Here is a 12948-nt window from a genome sequence, read left to right as displayed (position 1 = left end):
TTAAGAAATAAAAAAAGTTGCAGTAAAAAAATAAGATTTTTAATGAAAAATCTTAATCCAAGGGGAGATAATTATGGAAATAGTTTTGCCAGAGTTATCACATCAGACGTGGTTGATGATAAGGAACATTATGATTTGAAGTTTGAAGTTGACGCTTTAAGAAAAAAAATGTGTATGTAAAAAATATTTTACTGTAAAATTACTGCATAAAAATCTTAAACTGAAATCACGGACACAGACGCTGGGTGAGGACAAGTCTCAAATATATATGTCATATACATAGCTGAATATGAAAAAAATATGTTCTTTGTATCTGATTTTATTAAATAACAATCATTTATGATGTTATATAGTCTGGAAAAAAACTGGATACCTACAGCTACGTACATGTAACCTGGAACAGTATTTCACTGTTGCAGCTGTTTATACTGCATAAAAATACTTTTTTTTTGGCATGGACTGCATAATTCAGTTGTAATAATAACATAAATCATTTAAACTTTATATTATTTATTTATTTATTTAGTCTACAAACCAAAATTTTCTTTAAAAAATATTTTTGTATAACAGTTTGGATAACTTTGAGGCGGTCCCTTCCTATAAATTGCATGATCCGCTATTGGATCAACTCGGGTGCAATTCATTTGAATAGCGCTATCAATATAATTCCTCAAGTTTTTTTAAACGGTTGGTGGGTTGCAGGTAGTTAACATATTTGGGCATCAAATATCTACCAGCTTTGATCCAATATCTTTCGAGTTTCTATGATAAATAATGCAACAGATTTCAACATGCATTGTCAACGGCGCTTAATTTCACGAGAAACGGAAACGCTTGGTTAAGCATCTGAGTGAATCTGATATCAAATTACACGGATGTTTACATTTTTTGTCCGCTGTCAAGTAGCTAACATCTCTAATGCACATGCCTGTTAAGTAAAAACATTTTTTAAGCTCAAAACTGTTTGAAGAATACTCTGTTTAAATTACTGACAGACCCCGTTATTGGCTATGATCCGCTATTGGCTAACTCACTGTATGTGGTTGGAAGGCAATTTTGTATACGCATCGGTCTCTCTTTGACCGGTGTAGACCAGATACAGTATACATGTACATATCAGGGTCTTTCTGAAAGACCCTGATTATATCCATATCCTTTAAAAATCCATCGTGATAAGTCCCGTGCTCACCATAGGCACTTGTGTTTTCTGGGTAAAAACCCCTTTTGAGAGGTTTGTAGAGCTCAAGTTGAATATAACATCGAATCGTTTACATTTAATTGAGTTGCCTTTGATGGCGTGGCTTTAATTTTTCCGTAACAACAACGACGAGGCAAACGGAAAATAACCGATATCTAATTACGGGCCAATTATTCGGATTTTCCCGAACAAAGCTGCCAAGATGGCGGTCGAGTTTTGATGTGATAGAATGCTTAAAAAACAAATCATAACAATTCTGTGCACACCCCAAAAAGACCGCTTTGTGGCTTGCACATCATCACAGTTTGGTAACAAACTGTTTCTTAGTTTTTTTTTGCATGCACTCATGTTTTTTGTCGTGGTAAGTAGAATCCGCCGTAGATTCACAAAATTGAGAATGATCAGAAAAATCTTTTTTGGGTTTTTTTTTCGATTTATTTTTTATTACATAATTTTTGAAGCGAATTTAATTGTGTCATTTTGTTTTCTTGTTATAACTTTGGGCCTATAAATTTAAATCTAAAACCCAAATTTTGGGTAGGGTATTGTCAACATGGTTAATTAAATAATTTTGGGCACCCCGGGCCCAAAAACAATCTCGGCTCACCCCACCCCCCCCAAAAAATGGCACAAATTTTTATATGCCCTCAACTTAAATTGTCAAAAATTTCGTTTTTTAAAAATAAATTAAAAAATGAAATGCCTTTAAATTTTTATTTTCCCAAACAAAATTTAAAAACCCAAATAGAGCTGCCCAAAATAAAAACCCAATGTTTCTTTTTGTTCAAAATTAATAATTATACACACTTTTTTAGGGTTTAAAAATTAAAGGAAAAAAATAAAGATCAAACGGGTTTTCGGGGGCCAACCCAAAAACCGGGAACAAAAAACCAAAATCCTAAACCGGCCCCGGAAAAAATTGCTTAAATATGGGTATTTTTTTTTTGTTCTTTGGTTGCCCAGTCACTTTTTTTATCAAAAAAAATTGCATGTTTTCTTCTATAAATTAATTTAAAATTAAATTCATTTAAAACCCCCCCCGTAAATTTGGAATTTTTTAAAATGTCTTTTTTAAAAAAATGTTCCCTTTTAAAAATTGGGGGTGCCAAAGAAACCCCCAGGGCCTGACCTCAATTTTAATTTCCCCACCTTAAATTTAATTTTGCGAGAAAACTTTTTAAAAAAAAATTTCCCCCAAAAATTTTTCAGCTTTTTGGGTTGCAAAATTAATTGTATATATGTTAAAAACCCAAAAAATTAAAACCCCCCAAGCTTTTATTTTGTTTTAAATCACGTCATTACATATTTTGCCCGGGACATACATGTGGAACTGTAGTGTAGACAATTTAGGTCTTTTTTTGAAAAACCCCCCCCTTGACGAGCCTTTCAAATATAATTTGTCAATAAATTCAGAAAAAAAAAAATTTGGGTTTGTTATTTTGGGAAAATCCTTGTTTGTTACTGTTTAGTTTTTAGGGTCCCCTGGGTTTTAAAATTTAAATTGAAATTTGTAGGGAAAAATTTTCAAAAAGGCCCCGGGGTTGTTTCGCCCCAAAACCAGAAAAAATTAAAGTTTCTTTAAAACATTTTTTAAGATAATTTTTTAAACCCAACTTTTTGGTCCCCAAAACCCCTTTTCCCCGAAAAATTTTAAAGTTTACCAAAAAAAAACCTTAACCCCCCCCAAGGAATTTATTTAAATTCTGGAAAAAGGGCAAAATTTTTATCCTTTCGGGGGTTGTATTAAAACTTCAGCAGGTGTAAACTTAATTTTAAATTTCGCCTTTTTTATGAAATACATTCATTATACAATCAGTCCATAAAAAGAACAAATGTTTTATGGTTTTAATAAGTTCAAGAAAAATTTATTAAAATAGGCCTAGTATTTTCCATAAAAAAAGTTTGCCAATCCAACTGCCAAAAAATTACTAATTTCATGTATATTCAGTAAAACACCAATTTTGGCATATTGTTTTTGCTTTTTTAGCCCTCACCTGAGCTTGCCCCAGGCCCGGTGAGCTTTAGGATCGGTGAAATGTCCGTCTTTATGTCGTACGCCCACAATTGCTTGTGAAACACTCTAGCGGTCGCATTTTTTGCCTCAATATCATCATCAAACTTGGTCAGGATGCTTATCAAAGTTGAAAGCTCGAATGATTCGAACATGGCTCATCTCGGATGCAAAAACTCTAAAAATGAAAAACCTTGTCACATTTTTTGACCCAATCATCATCAAACTTGTTATTGTTTTGTCTAGTCAGGATGCTTGTTTAGATAATAGCTCAGATGAGTTTGAATATGGGTCATCTCGGATGAAAAAACTAGGTCACCGGAGCTATAAATAAATAGAAAAATCTTGTTAACACTCTAGCGGTCACATTTTTGAATCAATCATCATCAAACTTGGTCAGGATGCTTATCTAGTTGATAGCTTGGATGAGTTCGAACATGGGTCATCTCGGATGAAAAAGTAGGTCACCGGAGCTAAAAATAGAAAAACCTTGTTAACACTCTAGCGGTCACATTTTTTGCATCAATCATCATCAAACTTGGTCAAGATGCTTGTCTAGGTGATAGCTCGGATGAGTTCGAACATGGGTCATCTCGGATGAAAAAAGTAGGTCACCGGAGCTAAAAATAGAAAAAACCTTGTTAACACTCTAGCGGTCACATTTTTGCATCAGTCGTCATCAAACTTTGTCAAGATCTTTGTCTAGGTGATAGCTCGGATGAGTTTGAACATGGGTCATCTCGGATGAAAAAGTAGGTCACCGGAGCTAAAATAGAAAAACCTTGTTAACACTCTAGCGGTCACATTTTTGCATCAATCATCATCAAACTTGATCAAGATGCTAGTCTAGGTGATAGCTCGGTTGAATTCGAACATGGGTCATCTCGGATGAAAAACTAGGTCACAGGATCTAAAAATAGAAAAACCTTGTTAACACTCTAGTGGTCACAATTTTGACTCAATTGTCATCAAACTTGGTCAGGAAAATTGTCTAGGTCATTGCTGGGAATAAATCAAACATGGGACATCTCGGATGAAAAACTAGGTCACAGGAGCTAAAACTAGAAAAATCTTGTTTACACTCTAGTGGCTACTGTTGTGACCCAAATATTCTGTTAATTGGCCTGAAAGTTTGTTTTGATGATTTCTAAGTCAAGATCGAACATGGGTCATCTTGGATGAAAAACTAGGTCACACCGCCCAAATATGGAAAAACCTTGTTAACATTCTAGTGGTCACATTTTCGACTCAATTATCATCAAACTTGGTCAGGATGCTTGTCTAGGTAATTGCTTGGATGAGTTTGAAATCGCATGTGAAACTAGGTCACCGGAGCTAAAAATAGAAAAATCTTGTTAACACTCTAGTTGCTACTGTTTTGATCCAAGTATCCTGGAAATTGGTCTGAAAGTTTGTTTTGATGATTTCTAGGTCAAGTTTGAATATGTGTCACCTGGGTAAAAAACTAGGTCGCACTGCTCAAATATGGATAATCCTTGTTAACACTGTAGTGGTCACATTTTTGACTCACCTGTCATGAGACTTGGTCAGAATGCTTGTCTAGGTAATTGTTTGGATGAGTTTGATAAGTCAGGTGAGCGATCTAGGGCCATCATGGCCCTCTTGTTATTATTTAGATCTACTATAAACATGCAGTATAGGTAGTCTGTACAATATGTATAGGCTATCTATATGAGTCTAGCATACGGCTACACTTTTTGACTAGCAGTACAAGCCCGAACGCTCACTAAATTCTTCTTCTTTTTTTTTTCTTTTTAACTGTGCCACGCTACTTTTTAACCTTATTGACCAAGGCAAATTCGTAACCACAATGTGTGTTTATGCCCTGGCTTAGCAGATATGTGATAGAGACTAAGACTTGGCACTTTTCAAATGACTGATTTTAAAATTCAAAGTGGGTACATGCTCTAGATATAACCACCAAATATAGTTGACTGCTGATTAATGGGACGTAATATAAATGGGCAAGGTGTATAGATACCTCAAACAGTTACATGTATGTTCATGGGAAGATGGATCATTTTTCTCAACAATTTAAAACATTAGAATAAACGAAGCAAAATATTTCAGTTTTCATTTTTTTAATGCAAAAAAAAAGATTGAAATTTGTAACAATTTTTTTATGTATGTAACATTTCAGGTAATTGGAGCAGGTTTATTGCTGGTAGGAGCTTGGATAGAGTTACAGAACAAGGATTATGAGTCTGTTAACAAGGTGCTGTTTATACCAGCTCTCATGCTTATGTCAGTGGGTTTTGTTATAATGATTAACTCATTAATTGGTGTAGCCGGCACAGTCAGAGAGAATAGCTGTCTCCTTAAAACAGTAAGTGCAAATTAATGTATGTTATAAACCTTCTACATGTGTATGTGTAATTGAATATTGTACATATGTAACAGCGGTTGTGCATACAATTTCTGTTCTTTTCCATGTGCTTCATCGGCTGGTGTGCTTCATCGACTGGAACAGAAAGTGAATTGCCTTTGCCACCAGTATAGAGTCTGTGCAGTCGGACCATGCTTTATACTGTTGGTAGCTCTGTTTCTGTAGTTGAGTATTGAAGGAGGACACATTCAATACACTAATTCTGTAGGTTAATTGTTAATAATTATGTCTCCCCCACCTCGGGGGGAGACATATTGTTTTTGCCCTGTCCGTCCGTCAGTCCGTCCGTCCGTCAGTCAGTCCGTCCGTCCGTCCATTCTTCGTTTCCGGACGATAACTAGAGTTCCTTTTGACCTACAGCTCTCAAACTTCATAGGATGAATGGTCTTATTGAGCAGATGATCCCTATTGTTTTTGGGGTCAGTAGTTCAAAGGTCAAGGTCACAGTGACCGTTGGTCAATTTCTCGTTTCCGGATGATAACTAGAGTTCCTTTTGACCTACAGCCCTCAAACTTCATAGGATGATTGGTCTTATAGAGCTGATGATCCCTATTGTTTTTGGGGTCAGTAGGTCAAAGGTCAAGGTCACACTGACCGTTGGTCAATTTCTCGTTTCCGGATGATAACTAGAGTTCCTTTAGACCTACAGACCTCAAACTTCATAGGATGATTGGTCTTATTGAGCAGATGATCCCTATTGTTTTTGGGGTCAGTAGTTCAAAGGTCAAGGTCACAGTGACCGTTGGTCAATTTCTCGTTTCCGGATGATAACTAGAGTTCCTTTTGACCTACAGCCCTCAAACTTCATAGGATGATTGGTCTTATAGAGCAGATGATCCCTATTGTTTTTGGGGTCAGTAGGTCAAAGTCAAGGTCACAGTGACCGTTGGTCAATTTCTCGTTTCCGGATGATAACTAGAGTTCCTTTTGACCTACAGCCCTCAAACTTCATAGGATGATTGGTCTTATAGAGCTGATGATCCCTATTGTTTTTGGGGTCAGTAGGTCAAAGGTCAAGGTCACACTGACCGTTGGTCAATTTCTCGTTTCCGGATGATAACTAGAGTTCCTTTAGACCTACAGACCTCAAACTTCATAGGATGATTGGTCTTATTGAGCAGATGATCCCTATTGTTTTTGGGGTCAGTAGTTCAAAGGTCAAGGTCACAGTGACCGTTGGTCAATTTCTCGTTTCCGGATGATAACTAGAGTTCCTTTTGACATACAGCCCTCAAACTTCATAGGATGATTGGTCTTATAGAGCAGATGATCCCTATTGTTTTTGGGGTCAGTAGGTCAAAGGTCAAGGTCACAGTGACCGTTGGTCAATTTCTCCATTTCCATTCCTGTTTCCATTCACAGTTATTCTCAGCAGTGGGGGAGACATGCGCTTTTTTACAAAAGCATCCTCTAGTTTATTGTATAAACTCATTCATCTATACAAGGTTTGCATTTTTATATGAGGCAAAAGATGTGATAACGAAAAACCCCTGATTTGGCCAAGGGTCAAGGAGGATATTTTAATCTACAGGCTAAAAATACAATCAATTTTAATAGCATTTCAACAGATAATATATATTGCCAATCTGTTAATAATGAAAATCATGTCTATTCTATAGCTGTCAATTACTTTTGAATTACTTTTTTCTAATTAATGAGTCGTAAAAGATATTTTATAACATGCATGTATGTACATTTTACATTGAGATATCTTTTTCAGTTTCTGGTGGTTACAGTGCTTGCATTCTTCACTCAAATTGCTATTGGCGTGTTAGCATTTGTTCACAGACAGAAGGTAAAGGCATCAATTTATGGTCATTATATATCTACATGTATTAAATCTTACAAAAAGAGAAAAACCTACCTTTTCATACGAACTTTTAAATTCATGCAAACTAAAATGAATATGATTTTTAGTTTATATAGAATTTTTTTTAGTTTGATTGTGTAGGAAGCTATAAGCTTATAGACACACTTTCGAATCCGTTCCTGGAACCAACCAGTACTTAGCAATGAGTGTAAAGTTTCTTGCTCAAGGAAACAACGACTTGCTCCTCTATGTGGCTAGCTATCATTAGCTTACTAGTCTGACGCCTTAAACACTCGGCCATGCCGCCACAAATATATAATTTTTGCAAACATGATATAGCTAATTCAACGAATGATTGACATTTTAACAAAAACAAATGATTTTTTGTTTGGTGCAATATACATTCAGCTGATTTTATTTATATAAATCATTGTTGTAGGTCCCTGATTTAGTGAGCAACAATTTTATGTTCCTTGTTGAAGAGTATCATCAGAACCAGTATTACAGAATGGCTGTAGATCATGTCCAAGTTGGTGTAAGTAATTAGTGATATCAATCATATCATATCTGCTCACAATGACACTAATAAATTTAAAGTAAAAATGAAAACATAAAACTTGTGATGGTTTTCCTTTTACATTTGTATTACCCTAAACTGGCCAGAACTGTTTCTGCCACCAGTATAAAATCAGGCCAGCCTGTTCTTTTGCCACAATTAGGGCAGCCTGTTTTTTTCTCCACATATATAGAATCAGGCCAGCCTGTTTATTCATGTAGTCATACCACTGGTATCCAGGCTCTATATTTTTGGCTTACTGCATTTCAATTATCATCTTGATACTCCCAAAATTGATAATTGATGGTCCCTGAAATTGAATGTTGGAGAGTTTTTTTAAGAAATTCTGCAGGGGGGTGGGGTTAATTTGAAGTTAATTAATGAGTCAAAAGTATTTGTAATAATTGATCATAAATTTCATATCAGATATGCAAACATAAATTATTATTCATATAATTTAGATGCATAAAAAAAAACAAATGAGCCGCGCCATGACAAAACCAACATGTGTATTCGACCAGCATGGATCCAGACCAGCCTGCGCATCCGTGCAGTCTGATCATGATCCATGCTGTTCACTTTCAAACCTTTTAACAAGTAGAGAAACTGACAGCGAACAGCATGGATCCTGATCAGACTGCGCGGATGCGCAGGCTGGTCTGAATCCATGCTGGTCGCATGCACACTGTGTTCGTTTTGTCATGGCGCGGCTCAAATGAAGTACAGTAAAAGTGTAAAAGAGAACATGGTCTTTAAAGGGTTATTTTGTATTTCTCTATCTGTACCTCTCTATCTGAAAATTTGCAAATTCTATTTAATTTAAACTCGCATGAGGAATACAGGGCCATCAAGTTTTTCTTGTAGTTTGGTTATCATAGCATGTTATATATTTTTCAGTTTCATTGTTGTGGATTTGATTCGTACATGGATTATGATAACAACTCGCAGTTCACCTGCAGCTCTACTTTACCTCAACAATGCGGAGTACCTTGGTCATGTTGTAAAAAACCTAGGGTAATTCTACTTCTTTTATAAAGATATCTTGTTGTTTTTTGTTTGTTTTTTTATAGCACTAATTCATTACTTTAGAAAGTCATCAATGTGAAAAATAAAAATGTCCAGGTTTTAAGTAGGTACTAAGTTTTAGGTGCAATAACCAAGTATTAAGACCTTGATCTTTTTTTCCATGTTGGAAAAATGTAAAATAATAGTGCCCTAGATTTGTAATATGGTGATTCACTGACATAGATATTTATTTGATTGGTGAATAGCATAAAGAACTGGTTTTATACTATTTCATTCATATGCAGTGTAACATTTGTTATTAAATGTATAAATAACATGCAAGGTTAATTATAAATTAGTTATTATATGTTTTCTGTATGTTTTGTGTCAGTTCCGAAAATAAATTTTTTAACAGTTGATTTTGACTATAACATAATTATTGATATACCATACTTAATAGCTCACAACAGAAGTACTTGATCTTTGATATTAAGTAACAAACTAAACTTGTTAAAAAGGCAAGATCAAGTGATCAGTCAAATATTGTGTTCTACTATATATAGAATATTTCAATTGTAGGAAGGTGGATTTAAAGTGAAATGTGGATACGGAACCAGATATAACTCAACTGTAAGTGCTAAGTGTAAAACACTGATTTATTATTACCAATATTTTTAAAGGCACACTATGCTTTTCTTTTTGTTATTCTTTTGAAAAGGTCAAACATGTGTTTAATAATGTTTAAATAATGGAATAAGAGCATGTTAGATGTTAAACAACTGAAGAAAGTAGCGCTGTATTCAGTAATGTGTCGTAAAGGTAGCAAAATGTTGTATTTTGACTTTCATACAAATTACTAAATCACTATGATTATATTTTGAGAAATAATGAAAATGATAGCATTTTTAGTGGTTTACAGGGCCTTTAACTGTTTCAATACTGGCTGGTATTATGTATTGTCCATGTAACCCTTTATGTCTGTCTGTACAAACTGACATCCATTGCTCCAAATAATATTTTCATTTTAAAATCCCTTACACCAAGGGATATCTGTCTTTAACATAATTATTGATATACCATATCTAATAGCTCACAAAAACAGATGTAATATTCAATACTTTACCATGTTTCCTTCACTTATTTCATATTTATTGTTGAATAAATGTAAACAGATTTTGGTGTTGCATTATTTGTACATATGTAGTTGTCCAGAGAAAAACATAAATTTAGCGGAAATTCTCTTTGTGTTGGAAATGGTTAAGTGCAAATGCACACAAACCACAGGCTTATGGTGGTTAGCTGAATCTTTAAGGCAACCCACACACCTGTAAGAATGAAGCTACTGAGAAACCAAGTTCAGCAAGAAAGGAGAAATACCCAAATGATATAAACAGAATAAATAATCTAATAGATATCAACTTTTATTTCATAGTGCCTTAAAGCATACTTGTGATTTAACAGAATTTCTGTAATGTATTGGTAACTTTAATCTTAAAAGTATAGACAGGACATGTTTCTTTGCATGTTTTAATGTAGGATATCTTACACACGCTTGTGTACTTTTAAAGCACAAAAACATTTTTTTATTTATTGTTGACAAATACAGATGCCTGTAGACAAGATAAACACGATGGGTTGTACAGATGTATTTCTAACATGGCTCAGCTGGAACCTTGATATGGTTGGCATAGTAGGACTTGGATCTTCTATTCCACAGGTAAACTTATAAACTGTCATAAATGTGTAAATTATAAACTGTTAATCACTAATGAATTGAATAATACACTTCTTTTTTTATCTCTCAATTTATTTAAAATGTGTGGATTTTTGTATGACAGAATGAAGTACAGTAGAACTTCGGTAAGTCGAAGTTGGAGGGACTTGCGTAAAAACTTCGACACATCGGGACTTCCACTCATGAATCGGTCTAAATTTCATGACAAAATTTCAACCCGTGACTAGCCCTAATTATAAGATCTATAACGTAACCTATTTCATGTTTTTCTTTCATTCATTAATCTGATATTTTACATTATAGAATGATAAATATGACTTTTTTACGGTTAATGATTTGGACTACCTGTTGACGTAAACAATGAAGTTACAAAAGGCGTAACGATATGAAAGGGCAATAACTAAACCAGCTTATAGTAAATGTTTCGCGTGTGATTATCACGCGACACCGGGTCACGGAAGCACTCAAATGATAGTTCTTACTGTTTACATGTACTTTCAAATACCACTACGGCAATTAAAATAGTAACGATTTAAGCATTTTTTCACACATTTAAACGCATACAAAGGCTGTTTGAACACTTAGCTGTGTAATTAACACCTGTCACTAAAGTTGATCAGAAATCGTCATCGCGGCCAGAAAAGGTGTGAAAAATGTCTCGAGATCGAAGGTGTCAAAATAATCAACGGACTTCGACTTATTTGTAGTAAATTGTACTAGATTTATTCTATACGAACCACGAAAAAACTTCGACACATCGAAAAATTCGACACATAAAATCTCGACTCATAAATAGGTTTTTATAAGGAATATATAAGGGAAAAAATCGGGACTTTCATTTTACTTCGATACATCGAGAAAATCGACTAATCGAAGTTCGACTCATAGAAGTTCTACTGTATGTTCATTGTTTGCTACTCTCCTGACTAAAAGCAAATCCATTTGTCATTAGTTCCCTATAAATTACAATTCAATGTAGAGCACTAGAGGTCTTCTTTCACCAGTAAAGCTGGAAAGACCCCATATGAGCTTCATAGTGCCTGTGCGAGTTAAAAACGCAACAAATGAGTTCCCAATAAGTTTGCTAAAAATCTTCTATTGTCACATGAGAGATTTATTTACTTCAAATCATGTTGATGTTTATATAATCTTTATAAAACAGAACTTGACAAAATATACATAGTGTATGTACTAGCAAACTTATAAGTGGACAAATTTCAATTATATTTTCTTATCTTATTGTTTAAAAAGAATATCAACTGCATTTTCTTCAATCATTATTGGCAGTTTTACTGATTATAGACATAATTTTGAAATTAAGGATGAAATGTGTATTTCCAGATCGTTGGTATTTTGCTGGCATATTTTTTTATACGTCAAGTTAGAGAGATGAAGATGTGGTATCGAGTTGGTATGTAAAGAGTGAAGTGGTCATCAGCAAGATTACAACAGCTATCCTGAATCAGATCAGCACATTTACAGCTGAATTAATATTGCCAAAATTTTATATAACCTTTTATACAACTTTTGAAATAGTAAGATGAGAGCAGGGGGTTAAAAAAAAAACATACCAACTAATGGTGTTTGCAGCTGAGCAGAAGTTTTTACTTGTTTTCTGTGTGACTAATGTTAAATTTGACAGCTCGGGTTGCTTAGTCATTCATGTGATTAGTAGGCATGCATAAAGGTGCGGGATTTTTACCATTTAGTGTATTGTAATTTAACTTTTTAAAGAAATTCACTCAGTATTTGTATGGATTTGATTGTGTTGTTAATTATGTAGTCACTAAGTTATTCTGAAGCATGTAAAATATATATATATATATATATATATATAATATACATGTATATAGTTTATGAGTCTTTTTTTGTTATCACAGACTGATACTGTAGATTTTAATCTTAATTTTTTCTTTTTTTTTTATCTAATCTGTCTTCAGATTCTCTTACTTAATTTAATAACATGGTAAAAATAAGATAGATGTTAGTAATTGGTATTTATTTTTATATTCATTTAATTTTTCTTTTTATATAGATATTTTTGAATAGCAAAATATCATCCTTTGCATTTATAACCAAAAATTCAAGCTTATTTTATATGAATGTGTGCAATATAGAAATACTGTTTCATTGTATTATTATTATGTGGATTGTTTTTGTTTTTTTCTAAACAGTTAGGAAATTCACTAGAAATTCATTTCTTTTTAAAGCTGCATGCCTCCAAA

General features: G+C 34.0%; 1 protein-coding gene across 1 annotated transcript; it reads left to right on the top strand.

The window, feature by feature from the left end:
* Nucleotides 1-5190: 5190 nt before the first annotated feature.
* On the top strand, nt 5191-12555 carry LOC132746885 (tetraspanin-15-like). The gene is made up of 8 exons (XM_060736162.1): nt 5191-5226; nt 5371-5556; nt 7338-7412; nt 7867-7962; nt 8881-8997; nt 9568-9618; nt 10595-10705; nt 12065-12555. Exons 1-8 carry the CDS (start codon nt 5191-5193, stop codon nt 12140-12142), a joined length of 750 nt encoding a protein of 249 aa, XP_060592145.1. The 3' UTR covers nt 12143-12555.
* Nucleotides 12556-12948: the final 393 nt, after the last annotated feature.

The sequence above is a fragment of the Ruditapes philippinarum genome, unplaced genomic scaffold (genome assembly GCF_026571515.1).
Source record: "Ruditapes philippinarum isolate M1 unplaced genomic scaffold, ASM2657151v2 ctg7880_1_1_1_1, whole genome shotgun sequence".
Classification (NCBI taxonomy): domain Eukaryota; kingdom Metazoa; phylum Mollusca; class Bivalvia; order Venerida; family Veneridae; genus Ruditapes; species Ruditapes philippinarum.
The sequence above is the reverse complement of the archived record's forward strand: the minus strand, read 5'-3'. Positions and strand labels throughout refer to the sequence as shown.

Coding starts and splice junctions, on each gene's coding strand:
- LOC132746885 (XM_060736162.1), top strand. CDS start 5,191: ATGGGCAAGGTGTATAGATACCTCAAACAGTTACAT. Junction 7,413..7,866: donor CATTTGTTCACAGACAGAAG/GTAAAGGCATCA, acceptor TCATTGTTGTAG/GTCCCTGATTTAGTGAGCAA. Junction 9,619..10,594: donor GAACCAGATATAACTCAACT/GTAAGTGCTAAG, acceptor TGACAAATACAG/ATGCCTGTAGACAAGATAAA.